Source organism: Acipenser ruthenus, chromosome 21, assembly GCF_902713425.1.
Source record: "Acipenser ruthenus chromosome 21, fAciRut3.2 maternal haplotype, whole genome shotgun sequence".
Lineage (NCBI taxonomy): Eukaryota > Metazoa > Chordata > Actinopteri > Acipenseriformes > Acipenseridae > Acipenser > Acipenser ruthenus.
This window is the reverse complement of record NC_081209.1, coordinates 20,807,432-20,829,853: the sequence shown is the minus strand read 5'-3', so window position 1 is coordinate 20,829,853 and position 22,422 is coordinate 20,807,432. Positions and strand designations below refer to the sequence as shown.

The 22,422-nt window shown below is 37.7% G+C and overlaps 2 protein-coding genes across 2 annotated transcripts; both read right to left on the bottom strand.

The window, feature by feature from the left end:
* Nucleotides 1-10: 10 nt before the first annotated feature.
* Nucleotides 11-9,436, bottom strand: LOC117963031 (cholesterol side-chain cleavage enzyme, mitochondrial). Its single transcript, XM_034902428.2, has 9 exons — nucleotides 5,901-9,436; nucleotides 5,042-5,197; nucleotides 3,260-3,459; nucleotides 2,844-3,047; nucleotides 2,426-2,586; nucleotides 1,775-1,941; nucleotides 1,344-1,422; nucleotides 855-1,046; nucleotides 11-281 (listed from the first exon to the last, which is right to left on the bottom strand). The coding sequence occupies exons 1-9, from the start codon at nucleotides 6,188-6,190 to the stop codon at nucleotides 168-170; spliced, it is 1,563 nt and encodes a 520-aa protein (XP_034758319.1). The 5' UTR covers nucleotides 6,191-9,436; the 3' UTR covers nucleotides 11-167.
* Nucleotides 9,437-9,570: 134 nt separating this feature from the next.
* On the bottom strand, nucleotides 9,571-16,002 carry LOC117427680 (stomatin-like protein 1). Its single transcript, XM_058995000.1, is given in 8 exon segments — nucleotides 9,571-11,651; nucleotides 12,266-12,460; nucleotides 12,749-12,965; nucleotides 13,371-13,574; nucleotides 13,795-13,902; nucleotides 13,904-13,951; nucleotides 14,541-14,647; nucleotides 15,194-16,002. Coding segments are annotated over 8 exon segments (1,236 nt in total). The 5' UTR covers nucleotides 15,354-16,002; the 3' UTR covers nucleotides 9,571-11,454.
* Between the last annotated feature and the right edge of the window lie 6,420 nt (nucleotides 16,003-22,422).

Genomic DNA, 22,422 nt, shown 5'->3' with positions numbered 1-22,422 from the left:
AAATACAGAATTGTACAAAGAACATTTTATTGTTTTTCAAAACATTTAAACAAGAATCAAAGCAACCAGCCTGTTCTGTGGAAATCCTGGACAGAAGCCAACCTCATCCTCTGAATAGTAAATAAGGACATGAAGCCCAAGAGCCTTGTCTTGTCATTGCCGTTCTTCTAATGCAGAGGGCGCAGGGTTAGTAAGATCGGCTTATCTGGAAGAATGATCAGTTCAAAGGTACTCCCGACGTTCACTTGCCTTTGTTTTTCAATTTTGAAGTTTTGGAGGAGCTGAAGTGACATGAACGTCAGTAGAAATGAACATTAAACCCTCACTTATGTACAGGTATACAGACGTGCAGTGTGCAAGGTTCTTCCTTTCCTTTAAAAGGAAAAATTCGACCTCTGATCAAAATAATTCTAATTGTCAGAAGTTGCACATCGATGAAAAAAATATTTACATTTCCGGTACTAAGATTTCTCATGTAGATGGGAGACAATCAATTATTCTGTTTGATCAGTAGTATCAATTTTGAATTAATGAGTAAAATATTTGCAAATCTGTATGCAGTAGAATTAAAAAGAAACTCTTTGTGATCAGCTCTATATAAAAAAGCTCACCATGAAGACCATTTTACTAAATCCCTTTGATTGTCTCGATTGACAGATTCAACTTCATTTAGATAAGTCATTATCGGTGTCTTTATATGTCAAGATTAATTTTACAACTGAATTGTGTCAAACACCACCTATACTTATGACCAGAATAATTGTATCATAAAAATAAAAACGAATGTCACAAAGTTTTAAGCCATGGGAAGTGCTGAGGGCTATATACCGTTAGCTGCAGGATTGTGTACTCACGTGAATGAGGAAGAGCTGCATCTCAATCTCTGCAATCCTGCGGCCCAGACACTGCCGGGGACCGAATCCAAAGCTAAGGCTTTTGAAATAGTGGCTCTCCCCTTTGAGCCAGCGGGCCGGGTTATATTGCAGAGGTCTTGGGAAAATCTGTGGATTCCGCCCCATAGCGTAGAGCCCTAGCTGCACCAGAGTCTGCATGAGAGAGAAGAGAGAATAAACACAGGGCTGGAATAAAGTTCCTTAGCATGGCGTGCATCCCCATGTGCTGTGGTTTACCTAGTAAAGTAGGGCATATTGTTGGTGCTGGCACAGAACAACCCAAAGGGAATACAATGACTCAATTAAAAATGCCCATTGGAATATAAAGCTACACCAACAGCCTGTACAGATACTGTAGATACTGACATTTATACAGAGCTGCTAAATAATGACTTTATTCCTATACTCTAATTCAGAGCTTTGATAGGAAAGCAGACAGGACATGCTCACCCCTGATGGAATGTGGTAGTTTTGGATCACAATATCCTCAGTTATATACCTTTGCAAGCTCACAGCAACTGGGTGCAGCCTGAAAAATAAAAAAAAAACATTTCTAATGTTATGGGGCTTTTTACATTCCTTTGTTGGAAATTATGGGCTTGGGATGTATTGGTTTTTTTTTTTGTTCCCTAACAAGCTCTGGAGAACTGAAGGTCAGTGGGTGTCCTCTGATCCCACCGCCAAGCAAATTACCTCTTTTACACCCAGGAGCTCAACAGCACGTCAGCCCTGTACTGTAGGTTTCCACTTGAGCTTACCCAGCTCCTGGCCAGTAGCGGCCGGGGTACAGCCGAGAGGCGACTCAGTCACTGAGGATTTGGCTCCCTAACCCAGACACTCCCTGTGGAATCCTCAGAAAGGATCAGCTACTGTGTTCCTACCTCAGCGTCTCCTTTATGGCTCCTTTAACCAAAGGAATTGACTTTAACATCTTGATCATGTCCCCCTGTGAAGAGGCCCAGGCATCCTGAACCTCAGCCCGCAGCTGTTCCTGCAGGTCGGGGTATCTGGCAAGTTCATACATGGTCCACAACAGGGTAATGGAAGTCTGCAATAAAACACAGCCACAAAAACAAAAACACAAAATTATTATGAACACTGATAAAGGCATATAGCTAAAACATCTGTCTACTTGACTAAAGTGAGAAATCAACCAATGATTGTTAAGGATTTGTCAAAATTCCAGTACATCTTATCTTATGTATAGATATCATCCCGTGCATACAGCATATGACATAATTCTAAGGTTAAAAAAATATAAATAACGTTGAGCTTCATGATACAGGGTCATTGATTATCATTTTTGACTACTAGATTTTAGCTGGGGTCAAAGGCCATACAACACAGAATAATTCTGAAAACTGTCGTACTTTTGAAGCATGACGCATGTTAAATGTGAAAGATGCACTGTGAATACACTTGTAAATGAAATATTTCATTGCCGTGATAATTGCAATTATTTTCATTATCTGTAAACAAAAATGTCATAATATCGAAGGGCATTATTCCTGGTGGCATATGATTTTATTTACAGTGTCAACCCCTCCGGCCATTAGCTCAGTCACGTTGGCCTTGATGTCTTCAATGGACAGCTTGTCCAGCATGAGAAGGCTAGCCAGGACTCCAGGGTACTTCCCCTCACTTTCAGGAGACTGACGTAACTTCCTGTAGATGTTCTGAATGCATCGGTCAGCTGAAGAGAGACAGGAGACATATGAAATCTAGCCACGGATATGTACACTATGACATGTTAAAGCTGCAGTGTCCTAAATTCAAATACAGTCAAAAACATTGGTGTCCAGTCCTTGAAATACACCCATTTAAAATCACAGTTTTGCAAATTCTAGGCATGCATTTTATGATTTTTCAGAATAGTTTATGGAACTATTTTCTTAGATACAGTTACTTTAAGGAGGCCAGCATGTGCATAAAGACGATGCAGCCGCTCACCGTGACTGAAGATGGCGTCCCAGGCCTCCACGTGGTCTCGCCACACCTTGGCCCCGACTCTCCGCAGTAGGGCAGGCGGGATGTACAGCATGGGTGACGTGGTATTGAACATCAGGGTGATGCAGTCGATGAACTTCTGGGTATCAGGGTCGATGTGGTCCTGCAGCAATCCCAGCCGCTCCCCATACAGCACGTGGCTCACCGCTAAGGGGTTGGAGAGGAGAGGGTTTTCCACAAAATTGACACTTATAGCAACACTAAAAGAAACTTATAAAAATGTTACAGTAAAAATAAATAAATCAATGAATTTAAAAATACAATGTTGGCTAAAAGCAGTATTTGGCAATATAGGGTTAAAGACAAGTCGTCAAACCACTGCCCCGCTTAGTCCTATTGAACAACACAAGGAGCCTCACACTCAAGTGCAAATCTGAAGAGCTCATGTGAAAGATCTGCCGTCCAGCTTCCTTTCCCACTCCTCTCTATCTGTTTGTGCACCCGGGAGACAAAGTCCTGCCCCACTTCATCCAGGAGGGGCACAAAGTTCCCCACCACTTGTGGAGAGATCACCTCCTTATTCAGAATGACTCGGTTGGATCGCCAATCCTCTCCATTCCTGAGAAAGGCAAGCCGAATACAGGTTTAGCTCTGTACTCTTCTGAGAGAAAACACCGCAATACACAACAGTAGCCTGTTCAACCAAATAAACTGTCAGATTTGCATGTACTCTTTTTTTATATATATATATATATATATATATATATATATATATATATATATATATATATATATATACAGTATATAAAAATTATTTCCATTACACGAGAGTAGATGTTAAAACTTCATGCTGATTTGAACTCGGCTCTCGCCAAGATAAGCACCAACTAAGACATAGCTTTACAGTAAACTAATGTGATCCATATGTGTCTCCATCCATTTGCGCTTCCTTCCATATGATGATGTAGATATCCTTCTGACTGGTGTTAATGGCTGAAGTGTAATGCTAGCTCCAGGGATCAGCTTATTTTGCCTCCCTGGCGCATCAGCACACACAACGGCTGCGATGCTGGCTCCGGGGATCACAGTGCGGCCTCCCCAGCGCATCAGCATGACAACCGTCTGGATTGAGCTAAGTAGGGTACATCTCTGGGGTCTTCAAGTGGGCACCTTCCATCCTCAGTGTTTCGTCGACTAGCCCACGATATATATATACTCTAAGAACACTCTTAAACTCAGGGGAGACATTTCGGAGGACATAAAGATGTTTCGGACTCCTGTAAGTGGATCATTTGTGCACTGGGCTTGCAACATATCCAGATGACTTTCAATAATTAATAAAATCACACAGACTTGATTTGAAGTTTTAACGAATCAGAGCAGCATCAGTACTCCTTAGGTTTATTAAATGCTTAAAAATGGATACAGATAAAAATAGATACAGACTACTTCGAATCCTAGCTGACAGTCAATCTGGGAGGTCCAGTGCCTTAACAGGTATAATAGCATTAATACTTCAATACGTTTATGATTATAACATGTTTTTAGCCCTTAGGCTATGGATGCATAAAGCTAAAAACGCCCACCGCTAAAGTATTTTTGAATGGATTACTGCAATACGTTACTTAATATAGGTCATAGTAAGTAAAAAATCCATATTAACTGTTTTTGAAAGGAGAAAAAGTCATGTTAATGTTACAAAATGAAACAAAAACCCACTGAGCATGCCTAAGAGGACTTGAAATATATAACTTAGTTGTTTGGTTCTAGTTTTGTAAAATTAGCAGGTGTTTTACCTCTTTCAAAAAGTTAATTAAAAGACTGGAGTAAACGGTTATGATCTAAATGGACAACGAATGGCCCATCCTCAGGGAAGCAGTATTTTACAATGCACACCTATAAGCAGGTGATTGTACATTATTTTATCAAATCTGGTTAGAGTTTTGGAACATATCTACCTTTGTATCTATAATACACACATTTTAAGATTTCTGCATTTTTAAATGTAGATGTTGCGATGGGCATTATAAAAAGTGCTGCAAAGATGAAATAGATGTTTTGCATGACTTGTAAAATGGGGACAAGAAACGTATCACCCTGCGAGCCCCTTAGAAATTAGATCTAATAAACACACACAATGAAAGTTAAAATGACAGCCCTGGCAGACATAACACACAGCAGAATGAACCGTATCATATTACTTCAGCAAGACCCCATATCTCCGGTTCCTGTAGTCTCTGTAGGCGGTCCAGGCCTCCACAGTCAGTCTTTTAGGGTAGCGTCCCTCTGCTTTAAACAAGATGGCAGCATCCTCAGGGTTGATAATATTCACACTCTCATAGTACCCAACCTTCTCCCTGGAAAAAACAGTATGTGTTGGAGGGATCTTGTTTGTAAAAGACCATTTAAGATTGCATTTACATTGGAGGCTCTATGCTTTGTGTATCACCGCAGTACCAATCAGAGTCAATTATTTTGGTGCAAATTAAAAGTGCAGTACTGGAAGCAAAAGTTTATCATGGTAAAATCTGTTGGTAAAATTTCAGTTTTCCCAAGGATTTCCCATGGTTATGCTATGCAATTACCACTATTGCTTTATCATACCTCTCCGTGCTTTTAGTATGCATGAGTATTATGTATTATTACACTTGCCTATGCTTTTACTATGGTAAACCTTTATAAGGTTTCACTATGGAAATATTTAGTCATTAAAAGGATTTACAACCTAATCTCCCCTCTCCTTTGCACTGTACTGGAGTGTTTCTCATGTCTTTCTGATAGGTTACAAATATGTTTAAAGGTTAAAATTAGGAAATTAAATTGGGGTCCAGGTGACCTGGCTTCTGCTTGCATCGTCCATATCACAAAAATTAATAACACAGAACTTCAAACTCCCATGAACCTATTGCAAAAAGCTTGAGATAGACATCAGTTAACCAGCTAGCAGCCATACATGTTGCTATAACCTCCCCCCTCCATCATCATCACTGTTCCCCAAAAATCTTGTGATTGCAGTTTAAAACTGTTTACTAACCTATAGTAAATAAAACTTTAACTTACCTATAAATGGGCCCAAAGGTGTTGAAATTGTTAACCATTATCCGATGAATGTTCTTAAGCCCACCCAATTTCCAGAAAGTATACAGACTGGCCAGGCTGCTCCTCCAGTTGCCTGGAATCTCATCATAGGACCTGACTGTACCGCTGGCAGCAGGAGAGAGGTGGGGGCTGGTGGCGCTGTGGCAGCTACGCACAGGACCTCCTCGCAGATCGTTCCCCTTTCCAGTTACAACTCTGAGGGAATGGAAGCTGGCAACAGCCGTCCAGCGCAAACTTCCCTTCACCATCATGACTGTCAGAGGAATGCTCAATAGTGCTGCAGCACCTCAGTCCTGGAACTGTAATAGCCTCTTTTAATACAGCCTAACCGTCAAGGTCTAAATGCATTGGAATTTCATTCACTTAAAAACACACCACACCCACAGCCAGATTGCATACCCTAGACCAATTTTTAATGACGGTGCTGATTGTCATCAAATGACAAAACAAATAATAACTGTGTAAAATGATTTACTACTAACATTACTCAAAAATGTCCCAAACCTTCAGTCATGTGTAGGTGCTATTGTAGACAGTTAATATTCCTAAAACAATAACCGCTTCCTAGTATAATGTACAAACCTGTTTTCAATATCGCGCTCTGAAAAGGACAGTGAATTTACACGTTACAAGAAGCCAAAAATAGACATTCCACATTCCAGACCGTTCAAAGTTCATAAATCGTGTTTGTTCAACATAAGTGAATGGTTCAATCAGGGTTGTCTGATTTAAATCGAGACGGGGTTGTAGCATTCTGTGGCCCGTGGTCTGGACCACTCAGCGCTGTGAAGTCACAGTGGTCGCTGTCGCTGTTATGTTATGATTTCACAGTTTCCTTTTCATTTTCTTTATTGGCAGTTATGTTATTTTACAAATACGTATCTTTCAGTAATTCATACCAGTGTTTAAGTTTATAATAATGTGCTTGGGACCCGTTACCATTGTCATGTGTATTTAGAAAATTGATTTTACACTTCCAGAAACATTATCTTTTATATAAGGTAAATATTTTCTTGTTTTAAAACTTGCTGGTATAATATATAGCCTACATATGCATTATGATAGCCTTAACTACAAAATACACGATGACAATAATAAAACAAACATGGTGTAGCGGGTTTCCTGATGAGTTTCATAGAGATGTAGTTGTTGTAGATATATTGTTTTTAAATGTCTTACAATGTTTTTCTATGTGTTGTTTAAAGTTATGTTGACGTTGAATAGTACTTTTGCACTTTTGACAATGCCAGTGGCTTCTGTTTACTGTTGAAGAACTTTTCATTTCAGCACAATAACAGGGAATGAGGCACTTGTCTGTGGAAATAAACAATAATAATATATACTACTAATTATAATAATCTTGATTTTATATAGCACCTTTCATAACCAAATATCTCAAAGCGCTTCACAAATAAGGGAAAAACAGATAAAATAACACTAAAACAACCATGACATATACAAAGTGATCTACAAAATACTAACACAATTAGAAATAAAGAATATAATATCAGCAGAAAAAAGGCAATTTAAATAAGTGGCTTTTTAGGCGAGATTCAAAAACAGACAGCAGCTCATAATCTCTGATCTCAATAGGAAGTGTTTCTATTTCTACACCTAGGTGCGTAGAACAATGTTACATGAGAAAAAAGTTCACGAATTCGAAAGGATTGTATAATGGTTATTAACCAAAGATATTGATTGAAGTAAGAATAACATGTTTAAAGCGTTGTGAGTTTACAAAATTAATAATCACCGTGTATCTTCTTCCAATTATTTAACATTAAGAAACAAAAACAGTTACTTCCTAATAGACAATGCTGACATATTTTATTTACACACCTTATATATATATATATATATATATATATATATATATTGTAGCGTGCACGGGGGTAATATTCTTCTTATTATTTATTTCTTAGCACACACCCTTATCCAGGGCGACTTACAATTGTTACAAGATATCACATTATTTTTACACACAATTACATATTTATACAGTTGGTGTTTTACTAGAGCAATCTAGGTAAAGTACCTTGCTCAAGGGTACAGCAGCAGCGTCCCCTACCTGGGATTGAACCCACGACCCTCCGGTCAAGAGTCCAGAGCCCTAACCACTACTCCACACTGCTACACATTCTTAAAACAATAACCACGTCCTAGTATAATGTACAAACCTGTTTTCAATATCGCGCTCTGAAAACGACAGCGGATTTACACGTTACAAGAAGCCAAAAACAGACCACATTCCAGGCCGATCAAAGTTCATAAATCGTGTTTGTTCAACATAAGTGAATGGTTCAATCAGGGTTGTCTGATTTAAATCAAGTCGATTTAAGTCACCTATTTAAATCATTGGATTTTTTGATTCTGTGGTGCATAAATGTTAATTACAACACTGTTTCACAAGCTATTTTAAGTGCTTGAATAATGTTGACGTTTACTTTGATCATGTCAGTGCATTTATCTCTATATTTGATGTTTAAAAAAATAATAATACTCTGTACACATAATTTAGAAAATAGTTCCATGCACATTACACGAAATACGATACTTTACCTGTGACACTGCTGTGAATTTTAAAGAAAATTTCCGGGATTTTCACAGGGCCTTAATCATAACTCATAAGGGAATGAATCAGTAATTATTGTTGGGTATGTCACTTCCCGGGTTGGAAGCAAAAAAGAAAGCAGAAAAGACGTCATTACAAAAGTGGTTGAAGCAGGCACCTGTCGATTTTTCCACCATGGAGAACTCTGCTCAGAGCGCTCTGTGGTACTCATGAACTTTGCAGTTTTCAACTCGTTGTATAATTAAATACAAAACAGTGATGCACTATCTTTCTGTATTTTGTAGAAGTATAAATACTCCGGTAAACATAAATAACAATCACAATACTCACACTTTGACGATTTTGTTTTATTTCCCTTTAAAAACTGCCATTTCTGAAAAAACAACACTGTCTCAAGCATATTTAAACTGGTAGAAAATGAATAAAAATATTATTCATGAACACACATCGTTTTTGTAGTGTTGATGGTGACGTTTCAGTGTCTAGGCGCAAGGTTTGACGTTTCAGTGTATAGAGCGCGAGGTGTTTCAGTGATTACGCCCCAAACGGCGCCTCATACTAAACACTTCATTTTCTGCTTATTAGCAAAAAATATATATTAAGGTCATACGGAGAATCCCCCATGACAGCGGTAATATTAAAATGAAGTTCCACTCTCGCTCAGCCCTTGATACAGCCCTGCCAGGAGGCATCCGCGGGCCAGACGACACCTGTCCACGGGCCGCCATTTGCCAACCACTGCCCTAGATTTTCCATGTTCAGTCCTGAATACACTCTCAAAAATGTTTTCTCCATCACTATGGTAACTTATCTAGTCACAACCATGAGAACAGATTAGGTTAAATTGTGTGAAAATCCTGCCCTGAAACTAGCCTTATACTGTTAAATAACTTGGCATATTATTTTTGACAAAAACGAGTTGAATTAACGCAATGTTTCCTTTAGCACCAGTTTGGGTATGCCATATAAATTCTCAGAATAATGTATAGATTCGTAAGCCATTCCTTAATATTGACAGAATACTGAACTGAACATTTGGTATGATTTTCAAAGCTGTGCGTCTCCAGGTTGTACATCATCAATCTGTAATGGGCCTGTGTATTGTGTTTGAGGTCTATGGCGTGGCCATGAGCATTACAAAATTAGAGTGAGGAAATTAATGACATGTGTAAACCGGGCTTCCTCTCCGCGGTTCGATGCCCCTTTAAAAATGACCCAGGACACAAAGACTTGAGATTTTAAAGCGCTGACACGCTATTTTTAATAAACAAAACGAAAAACAAAAACTTAACTCCGTTTTTGGAGCGCTGACTACACACGTCAGGAACCTAACTATCGCCGGACAGCTCAGCTGTTTACCGGCTACAAAACAAAACAACAAAAACACACCATTTTTAACAAGTCACAAAAAGGCTTCACACAATACTTTTTTCTCATACGATTGAGCACTCATTCAATCAGGCTCCTTCACACAGCGGCAGCCTCCAGCAAACTGTCTGCTTTCTTTAAATACCCTGCACCCGGCTCTAATTTACAATAATAGCCAGGTGCAGGTGATAATTAACTAATAAATCTTAATTCAACAATAATCAAAATAAGCAAACAAATACACGTTTCTGGCAGGGAGGATATTAACCCCCCTCCCTGCCTTGTTACACATGTCACTGACCTACATGCTCCATATGTACATGAAAACATAAAGTGTGACATAGGGACAGACAGAAGGGCAGAACACATTCCTATTCCACACTGCCATCTACTGAGGATAATGAGCCACTACACACACAAACTCTTAGGGTGCTACAAAGGGAACAACGTTATTCTCCACTGGCAATGCAATTACACACACACACACACACACACACACACACACATATAAAAGAATAAACTTTCCAAAGTAAATCAGCACCATGAAATGCTTTAGCCTAATAGTACCACTTTTAGATCACATGAAAGGAGCTATATAAAAATCAACATTGTATCGTACACCTTGCAGGTTGTGTCAGCCACCTCTCTACACTAGGAGCTGAAGTCAATGACATGCAATGCAGTGACTTTTGTGCAGCCAATGCCTAGAGAAACCAAAGACCTACCACAATGAACAGGAATTACGAATTACTGCTGAAACACATGTATGCAATGTGTTAGGATAGTTTCAGTGGAAACGTGTGACGTTGCAGGTTAGGGAAAAGCCAAAGTCTGCCATGAGTTATGAGTGTATAATAAATTGCTTTATAAATAATCCCAACTATATCATAAAAGCAGTACAAAAATTACACAATACAAGCACTGTATCTTGCCCCAGTGGCAGATTTCTTGATTGTGCTACCAAATTGACTCAGTTTGTCAGTAACATACACAACCCTGGTGAAGAGATAAACAACCCATTACAGGACCCATTGATCTGACTCATGTACAGATTTCTGAAAACAGACAACCGCTTCCCAGGATATTGCTTCATTAGTTCTGGTAATTTTAGGTGTCAGATGTCCTGTAAAATTAGGGTCTTTATGACATACAGTATACTGAATAACTTTCTGTACATAATATTAATCCAAAGTTTAATTCAAGTTGGACAGGTGGTTATTAAGACTTAACCTTCATTTTCACACTAATTAGAGGGTAGACTGCCGTCATCATGATCTAGATTCAGAACCCTTAAGAATGTGTGCTTGGGAATACCCAAAAGAGGTTTCAGTGCAATTTTCAGTTAAAAGTGTCAGTGTAAAACATGTTCACGTGCCTCCTACAGAAGGAATTCTTAAACTGAGAAAAACATTTTTAGTTAGGGTAGGTCAAAGGACACACCATAACACACCAGCAAATTAATGGCCTAGGTGGGATCCAAACCAGGATGCCCTTACTCCAAACCCTGTGCTCAAAACACAATGACAACTCCACCTTAGATAACATCAGTGGTTCTTCAGTAAACCGCTCACATCACTACTGCCTCATCACTTTAATGACTTCCTCCAGCTTCATGGCAGTTTTCAGATCTCCATGGAGCTTCAGCTGCCCGCTGGTATAGGCCCCGAATGGTCGGAGGGTGCCCCCAAACATCGCCAGGAGATCCTCCTCTGTCATTTGAAACACAACATCAGGGTTCTGATCGGGCATTCCATGGCCAGCTCTACCAGCACCTACAGAATGGACAGCAAAATAAATAGTGAACAATGATGACGCACAACATACAGTACTTGCATAACAGTAAACGCTCGCTCACAAAATTGAACAGCCACTACAGTATTTGCAAAACGGCAATAAACCTTCAGTCACAAAATGTAAGTATGTACACTACAGTACTTGCATCATGGCCCATAGTCTTCTTTCCCATTGCTAACCATAGCAATGGGAAAGAAGATCACTGATTGGCTAGAGAGGATGACAAGGCATACCAATCCTCCACTAGCAAAAGACAATGTGACAGTGACATTTCCTTTTCTGTTTCAGTTTACTTTTCAGTACTATTTTGCAACGAAATTACATATAAATAATAGAAACATTGTAGTGCCAATAAAAGTTGTGCCAACTATGAAAAGTTGTGGTCTGTGTTAAAAGTTGCAGTTTCCGCAACAAATTCACGGTCCATGGTTTTCTTACAGCCTAATTATATATATATGTTTTTTTTTTAATAATTAATTCACAATGAAATTCTGACACTACTAACAGTGATATATCTAAGGTAAGACTTCAATTTGTAGCCAATTACCCATAAATGCAAGTAAAAAATGACAAGTCAAACCAGAAATCTTACCCTTGCTTAGGTCAAGAAAATATGTCTTGTGAGTTCCGTCGCGGAGAGCAATGTGGAACTGGAAGCACGCCCCCACCTGGCTAACCAGCTTCTCCGAGAGCAGCAGCTCCACAGCAGACAGGAGCTCATCGGCACTCAGGCGTGCCTCAGCCAGCGGGGTAGTAGGGACTTTCTCATTCACCATGGAAACACTGTCTCGTGAAGCAGGAAAAGGAATGACATCAGGAACACGACAAACACACTAATCTGCTTATTGACAATGACGAGCACAGGACTCCACGCAAAGGCATAGCTACGTTTGAGGACTGCAGACCATGGTCCACAAACTCTTTATTCAGTCTAAAAATAAACTGCTTGTAAATCATTTTTCAAGATATATACAACGTATAGATGTGTAGACAATGGACTCTTTGTAAAATTTAGATGCAGTGCATCTTAAGGACCAAAATACACTTGAGGTCCTTTGTGGCACTCAAGTCTCACCTTTGCTATGACTAGTTTCTGAGCTGCTGCCATTGCCAAGGAAATGCATGGCCAGCTGCTGGATGGGCCCGCTGAGCCCCTCCAATCCGGGGATAGAGGGTGGCATAATCAGGGGCCCGGAGAACGAGTCATCAGGAGGCTTCAACACAGACTCTAAAGTCAGCTCCACGCGGTCTACCTCCAGCCCCCAGGGCCGGGTCTTGTCATTGATCTCCACCTACACAACACAGAGCACAGTGTTAGTTTGATTTAAATAAAACCCTTCAGCTATAGTGTAATGCGGAACACAGATTTACAACCTATTTGGTCTGTGGGCTTTTGTCACACTGCCACTAAATAAGTGATACCCATGGCTCACAATTGTTTTATTTATTAAAAACACTTTATTGGCTTGTTCTTAGCATTAACAATATTATTACTTGTCCTCATATCACTGTGTTTTAAGTATATCACTGCAAGTCATGGACTATTGAAAGTATACTGTGCTACAGTGCATGAAATGATTGGTACCAGGAATGTGCAGTATATCCTTTTAATCTATAGGTAGTTTAGGAAAACTGAATGCTTCTCTGCATCTCCAAATCCTAATGAAATTCTTATGCCTGGTAAAACAATATCTCACCCCTAACTTTTCCCCCAGCCTGTTCTTTTCCATCTGAATCTCTCTCAGGATTTTTTTAATGAGGTTGTGGGTCATGGTATTCTGAGCAGTGAGCCTGGTTGAAGTGTTTAGGTCCTGGACTGCCACCACTGACATCACAGGATGCCAGATGCAGAATTGGATATCTGCGCCAACGGAGATCACTCCGCCATCTTTGGTTGTCACCTTTGGAATGAAGATACGAGTCAATTCAACCCACACTATAGCTGCTGTCGTGCAGTATGTTTGTGCTTGTCAAAATATTGTATTCCCTATAAGGTTAAGTGCTCCAAATAATCACAGCCAAGACCACATTGACAAGTTGGTCACGTGACCAAGATTACAACACACTTTCACAGCATGTACGGATTGTACGCCTCCACAATAGTCACCTGTGATTTCTTACCTTGCAAGGTGGGATATTGAACGCTCTTGTCCGGAGGTCTATCTTCTGCCACAGATCAATAAATGGCAGGACCAAAACAACTCCAGGTCCCTTTGGGGGGGGGGGGGCGAATCCTGCCCAGTCAAAATACAACGATCCTCTCATAATTGGGGACAACCTGAAAAAAGCAGAACGAGAGGGCTGTTTGTAATAGAGAGCTGTCCTGCAGTCACTGATTTATTTAGGCGAATATCCCCACATAGAAACCTAAATTAAACCAGTACATCTGTTTTCAATATAATAACAGTAAACAGAACACAAAACAGTAGGAAGAACAAAAACTGAACCGACTAAATGGTTAGACAACAAAATCCAGCTCTTCTAGCAAAGCCCCTCGCTCCCCCAAAAAATGATATAGGGGCATACCCAAGACCAGAAGTGGTTAACTGGTCTTCTGTATAAAGTGGGCTGTTTCTCTTGGACTGCACTAGCAGTCTGCTGTCTTCCTAGACCCCTTTACAGGTCTGCACTCCAAGTGTTAATAGTTAATAGACTAAAGGGAGATGACAGAGTGGTCTTAATGACAAAATTGACTTAATATAGACTATAACTAATGTTTAAAAAATAAGCAAAACAACTCAGAATGATAATTTAGGATATCTTATGGCATCAAAGTTGTAGTTTTATAACAGTTGTCCCCCCCACATTTGAAAACAAAATGGTGCAGTACAACTTTTGAAAAAAGCTAAACCTAATGAACTACTTACCTTGAGTACGAACCAACCTGATACAGGGAAAGTTATGAAGGTAAACAGGAATACAAGAAATATGACTATCCTGTGGCACATCCACGACATCCAGCCTTCCGATCTGTCTGTTTGGAAACAATATTCTTATTTTTTGTTTTGTTTTGTTTTCAATTACTAGTGGTATATTATTGTATTTACAGCAAGACTAGAAACAGTAAAAAAAAAAATCTACCGGTAGCAGGTTTATTTTGTTTTGTTGTTATAAATTTTACTGCATTTAAAAAAACAAAAATGAAAGTTTATCATCATCGGGGCTGAACAGAAACATTTATATTGTATTGGCCTTTTTCAGTTTAGAGAAAGGATAGTTATATGAATATCTTCAGTGCAAACACTGGTAAAATCCTACTAGTAGTAAAGTCTTTTTCGGGTAAACATATACCATTACAAGAAATCAAGTAGACAAAGGCTTGTGTATTACACTGCAGGCTCAAGCCGAAAAGTTCTAAATGAAAACACATGATGTTGTACTCAATGGTCATGTCTTTTGTAAAGGACATGGAAGGATTTAGCTGATAAGCAGATACATCCTTGACAAAAGCAACTTGCATCACTGAGAATGCATACTGTATAATCACAGATGTATAATCATCATGTAGGCTCTTTCTTACCTGTAAAATCGTTCTCAGTGATTTTTGGGATATAATCGAATGAATGGCCCGCATGGCTGTACTGGATGAAATTCTCAGCAGATACATAAAGCCCCGGGTTAGACTGAAACACGCTGTCGCGCTGTGGCACAGTGTGGTAGCCAGACGGTTTCCCGAACATGGTCCTGATGCAAACAAACCCTCTTTCACGTTATCTACTGTACTGTACTAACCTGTCAACAATTATACCACAATTTGGTTCCAATGCAAACAGTTTAAACTACCTACCGACTGTACATCCCATGCAATGTATACATTATTATGTTTTGTATTGGGTATATTAATATCACGTACAGGTACAGTGTCTGACAGCATATATCCTGTGTCCTACTTGGAGTTCTAAATTCCAAAGAACATTTTAACGTTTAACTGCAAATATTTACTGTAAATAATTTATAATGTGAATACAACCATTACACACAAAACTGAAAGTCGAACTGCTAAACTGTCATGTTGCGTATTTTATTTAATATCTGACCTCGTCTTTGCTTTGTTTGTACAGTGCAGCAGTTTGACTTGACGAACACTCCACGTCTGCCGTAGAAAACACGCTAAATATACTCTATCGTTTCTGAATGCGTCCGTTTCAGTACGCTTTCTTCTGTTTTCAGCGGTTACGCTTTTAAATATATCATAAATATGCTTAATTAAACCAGTCACTGTATTTTATATTTCTCCTTGTCTTGACACATAAAAAGCGCTTCCTTGTTTACATACACCGGTATTACAAAAAGGCATCTCTCCCTAGACAAAACAGAAAGGTTCCCCACTCAGGCGTGTTACAATTATAAAGTTCGCCGCCTGCAGGTTGGAGGCTTTATGTCACTCGATTTATACTGTAGTTAGTCAGATGTATTATTATTATTGTTGTTGTTGTTGTCGTTAGTGATTGATTAATTGTTTGTGTTTTCCACCTCAGTGCCATAATAAATGTAAAGTACTATAAAGTAGCAAAACATCTTAACGATAGAACAAACAGAATATTTTTTAAAATAATTTTCTTATAGGTGTTTCTATTCTCTAGTAATATATAGTAATGCCTTTATTTATCTAAAGCAATAGCATTGTCTGTATTATTGTATAGAAATCAACGAGAATGTCTATTATTCTATAGAAATGTATAGGTCTGTATAATTCTACAGTTGACTTTTTTATTTCTACAATCTACAGATTTCTATGGTCGACATTTTTCTCCTGAAATATCTGCTGGATTTCTACAAATGAATAGCTGTTTTAGCTTTTATATATATATATATATATATATATATATATATATATATATATATATATATATATAGTAATACTAAATATATATATATACATTTATTTTATAATATAACGACTCATAAAATAGAATTAATTTAAAGTGTATAAAACAAGCCGAGAAACCAAATATCTTCCGCATCATCTGTTACGCATGCAGACCAGAGTTCCTACATGTCGATAACGCCCACGCTCTAATGAACCAATGCAAGTATTCGGGATATCATTTGCAAGGCACCTGGACAAAAACTTAAGCAGTTGCAATTGACGTCCGTTTCTTCAACACCTTTAAACGGTACGCGTTTCTGTGTATGCATTCTTTTCATTTATTGTGTTTTAACTGCATTTTTTTAATCATACGTATATAGATTTATTATGGTGTTATATGGAGTTATTTGTTGCTTGACTCAATCCCCAGTCGAATGGATTTTATTATCATCATGTTTTCTGTACACTGAACAATAATCCTCATATTGTAATGACAAGAATAAACAGTACTTTTTACCACGCTTGTATCCTATGCATATTGCTTTACCATTGTAAACCGTTTGTTCATGCTGCTATGAGCAGAAATATTCATTGTAATGTTGGGAATGTAAGATGTTCCCTAATACTGATGGGAAAGGATTTCACAGAAATCGAAACTGAAATTATTTTGTTTTCCCCCCCATCGCATGGAAAAAAAAGTACTAGTCCTTATTATATTATATTTTGAGAATTACAGTTTTACTCTCGGGTTTTTTTTAAATAATAAACTGTAGCTTTTAATGGTAAAACTATAGTAATACTAAATAAAAAATTATGAATAATATAAAAAAGTATTGATTTTATCGTACATGTATAGTTGTAAAGGATAGTGTAAAAGTAAGTATTACAATTATAAAATTGTGGGTTAAAGGTTAATTGGAAGAGATTGTGCCCATCATTAAATGTGCCTGAATCACAACATATAATATATTGGAATATGCCTTTTCTTAACTCTTGATATAGCCAGGCTTTGCTTACCACAGGAGAGTAAATGTGAGTAAACACTTTATTCATTTACACTGGACTGCACTACTGAGCTAATCTGAAGAAGTGACACACCCCTACATTTTGTCATGTTGCTTGTGTCTTAGGGGTACAAGGTAGGAAGCATTGCTACTCTTAACGCAACTTCTCTGTTCTTGCCCAAAGATCTCTGTAGTGCGAGAAGGTGCAGACATGTCTTGTGATCAGACAGAAAACTACACCCCTGTGTTCTTTGAACTGGAGACCACCGGACTGGGTACTTTTTTAATATATGCAATATACAAAAATTGGAATTGATCCCAAAAGTGCTTTAAAAGGAAAAGACTCAATTATAATGTTTTAATGCTTGTAAATAAAGCCAGTAAATCGAAAAGACATCAAAGAAAACCTTTTAAAAAGCTTATACGTTATGTAAGCAAATATAATTAACTGCATTAATGGCCTTTTACGCAGATGTGGCATCTTGTGACATTATCCAAGTGTGTGCAATCAGTGGGGAGAAGACCTTCAATGTCTACGTTTGTCCTCGCAAGCAGATCTCTGAGGAGGCCTCTTCTGTCAATGGATTCACTGTAAAGAACCAAACGCTCTTCCTAGATGGTGTTCCCATGGAGACAAAGAGCCACACAGAGGCCTTGACAGACTTCCTGGCCTTCCTTGGCACCTTGCACCGGCCTATGCTAATGGGGCACAATTTACAGTGGTTTGACAAGCCCATTGTGTCTAGGATTATGTCTGAATTTTGTCTGCTAAATGAATTTCAGAAGGTAATATCAGGATACCAGGACACATTTCTCATTGCCAAAAAATATATTCCGAAAACCCGCGTCACAAATTTTAAACTTGAAAATCTGGTCAGGGAGATTCAGAATAAATCCTACCCAGACCATGATAGTATGGAAAAGGTTAAAGCTTTGCAGGATCTCTACTATGCTTTACTAAATGGTACATTTTCTACATAATAAAAGGGTCCTGTACTGTAGTATTTACTTACATTTGACAACAGTTTTTTTAGTGTATAGCAATATTTACAGAAGAATACAACAATGACTCATAGTGTCACGAAATCCACGTGTTCAGATTTCTTTACGTACTCTTTTTATTTGCTCAGCACACACTCTTATCTCAGGGGAGACGTTAGGAGGACAGAGATGTTATTACTCCTAGTGGGATATAGTTCGTGCTCTGGACCCGCAGTATATTCGGATGACCAATATAATACCCAAGAAATTGACAGACTCATGTATCTAAAGTGCTTTTACGAATCAGAGTATGATCAGTACTCCTTCGGTTTATTAACAGTTAAATATTGGATTGAGTAGCTACAGGCTACTTCATATCCCCAGCTGACAGATGTTCTGGGCAGTCCAGTGTCTTAACAGATATTAACGTTAACACTTTAAGACATCTTTATGTATTCGTGCAGCCAGCAGGCCTGGCCACGACCACGACACTAAATACACCCAGTAGCCTCTTTTCAGCACATTCAACAAATGTTCTCCTATCTTCTAAACATAGCGTGAGTCCCTTATAGCAATACATGCAATACATGTGAGATAAAATAATAATTGATTAATGCTTACCCTTTAATATAGATCGTAAAAGGATATGACTGTCTTTACCAGGCAAATTAAACTGAGTTAAATCAGTTCAATTGTGTTTTTGGTTTGCAGAAGATGGACCACCTTACCCTGACTGGGATGAGTGTGGTACTCCATTGAAATTACTCTGGAGTTAAATAGGTTTTTCGTCTCATTGGAATACATGGGACGCCTCAATTAAATCCAATCATTAATCAGGTGAGACAGCTCTTTATCCCCTTTACAAATAATAGTTTTCAAAAGATCCGGACTAACTTTTCAGAATTAATAGGTGTCATGGACTTCAATAAATTCAAAACTTCACATTTGTTTCAACTCTTATGATCTCATTTCTTTGCTTTCCTCCGAGCCCCTCCTTTATCTGAAAAGTTTAAGTGAACCAAGGTTCCCAGGATCTTGGTTTATAATATAATATAAAAATACTACTGCATGCAAAACAATCATTTTATATGTGTTATATATGAGAGATGTTCTTAATATGTGACATCATCTTCTAAGTGATTATATTATGCTAAATTAAAGATATGTGTTTCTTTTAACTTCATATTGTTTCATCATTTTGTTAATGAGTCAGTTTTGATTCCATATACCATTGTCTAACAGAGTATTTGATAAAAGTTTGTCTCATACAATATTCAAGTCATTTAGTTTCACTAAGTTTAAGTGGTAATAGTTTTCATTACAATTATTTATCCATTAAGAGATGCACTGACCAGGCTCTGACCTGTACCTCTCTGGGAATATGTTACTGCTAGCAGTTTCCACAGTCTCTTGTTTTTTTCCAAGGTCAGAGTCTGTGCAAACACTTTTTTAGATATATGACCTGTCCATTAAGCCATGAGTTGTGCATATTATTTCAAGACATTTACTTATCAGTACTAAACCTCAACACTCCATCTCTATGAGGCTTGCAGCTCTGCTGAAGTGGAACTCAAGGACATTCCCTCTTTCTAGATAAGAAGAGAGGCCCTGGTTTCACTGTAGCAGTTTCAAATCACCACATTATAAGGAATCCATCTACCATCATTAGACAATAGTATAGTGGATTAATAACAAGGTACATTATAGTATATTATTACAAACTTAACACAAAAACATAACACAACACCTTTTAACTTCTATACTTCAATGGATATCATAATGTCTAGAAGTCTTATTGTTCAATAGAAAGAAAAATAAACTTGTACCATTTTCCCATTTAAGTAAATCAAATACTGCTCCAGGTTTTAATCTTCTTATCACTACAGCAAAGTCGTGAACAAGCAATAATACTTGTCAGTTTTAAATAATATGTTTTCTCATTATAGCAAATACTTAAAACATATTATTAATCTTATGAAATAACTGTTATGAACTATAAACCGTTTCAATTAGCACTGAACCTGTTTCATTATAAGATAATCTTTCAATGAATTTACCTCTGTTTATCAATTGCTATAATATTATTTTGGTGAATCCCTTTTAGGCTTTAAATCCAAATATATGCTAGTATAACTGCATTCAACTAGGCGTGACCCTTTGTTCATACAAAATCCAGCCGAGACAGGATTTTTTCTCAAGACCTCTGGATTGTTAGTTAATCTTTTGGTCATAAAGAGTCTCTTCTTATCTTGTGTTTTTCTTGACATAAATTTGTAGATTAACGTTCACTTTTAGCCGGAATGGTGCTTTTTATCAAGCGTCATGCTTTCTGAAGATAAGATATACTTGTGGTAAATCGTTCATTATATATATATATATTTTAAAAATTCTCAGATTGCTAAATGTTTAATTAGCACCATATGTAGACTGACCTATTTCATGGAGCAAGAGAGCCATCCACTGGTGGTACAAGGATACTCTTTCTTTATCCTTCCTAATATCTTTGACACTTCATTTTATAATACATTCCATATTTAAAATCGCCTAGTACATATTCAGCATATCCATATGTTCTCAGCAGGATTCAGCTTCTGTACCAGGTTTCGCTCTTAGTTGTTTCCACAAGAAGTCCCTTGATCCAATGTTTCTCCATCACAGGTGTGGATTTCCATGGCCTGACTTCATTCCTATAAGATAGTTGGACACGTTTAGCTGTAAATATTATTTCTTTATATTTCCTTTTGTTCGCACAGAGTCACTTTGCGAGGTACGCCTTCCATCCAGAACACTGAAGGAGGCCAAAACTCACTGTTATTCATATTTTCTGGTATCCAATTACTGTTCTGCCTCACATCATCAGTTGGTAGACACAATACAACTGAATCTGATTCAATTGATGAACCAACAGCTGTAGCTACCGAGATCCTCCATGTCAAAGGAGTCAATATTTTACTATATGGAATAACTAGTTCAGTGTCACCTGCGACAATAGCAACTATCGTATATACTACTCACAGCACATAAATACAGAAAACTGCAATTTACTCTGATGCTCCCAAATAATTCTTTTATACTGGCTGATTAAAATCCACTTACAATTTGTAAAACCTACTTTGTTGTGTTTTGTGTTTATTTACATTTTATTCACCAGGGTAATGCTGCTTCTTTATTTTTAATTGAAGAATAGCTTATTGTTTGTTTCCTTTGAAACACGTGACCTCTTTATAAAGCTAATTTTGGATAACCCTTATAAAAAAAATACTGCCATGTATTGCAGTATTCTACAGTAAATACTATATTGTTGCCTGCAAGTGAAGCTCAAGAATGAAATTGTTCAATGGAAGTTGTTTAATGTTTATTGGCACTACCATAGGGTATATCATTTTCTGTTCGGTGCTAATCTGAACAGAGCTGTACTTATAGGTGATTTCGTATTAATTAGTATTGACTATAAATTATTATGAAGTGGAAATATTGTGCTTTCAAAGAGGTTTTAGTGACCTGCGGTTTAATACAATCTTTCAGAAATAATGTATGAACAGCAAATTACTACTGTAAATGTTTTTTTCTGTACTATTTTGCAAATTATATATATAGTGGTGGTTTAAATAGCAACTGGTACTTTCTGATATTTCTGGAATGAATACTCAGGGTAACCACACAAAGAACAAAGTCCAGATGGCAAGGAACACACAATACATAAAAACATTCAAATACATAGGACCTGTGTCAAATACCCTATGCTGTACGTTTTGTGACGGATACTGCAAAACACACTACATTAAAGTCATTTCAGATAATTCACTGCAGTAAATAGTAAAGAACGAGTAAATATTGTAGTATCACATACAGTATCATAGTAATCTGTAATTGAAGAAGGCAATATTTTTTTTTTAATTTCAGGGAGACCTAAGGAAAACCTATTACAATTGGTTAAATGAATATTAGTAAGGG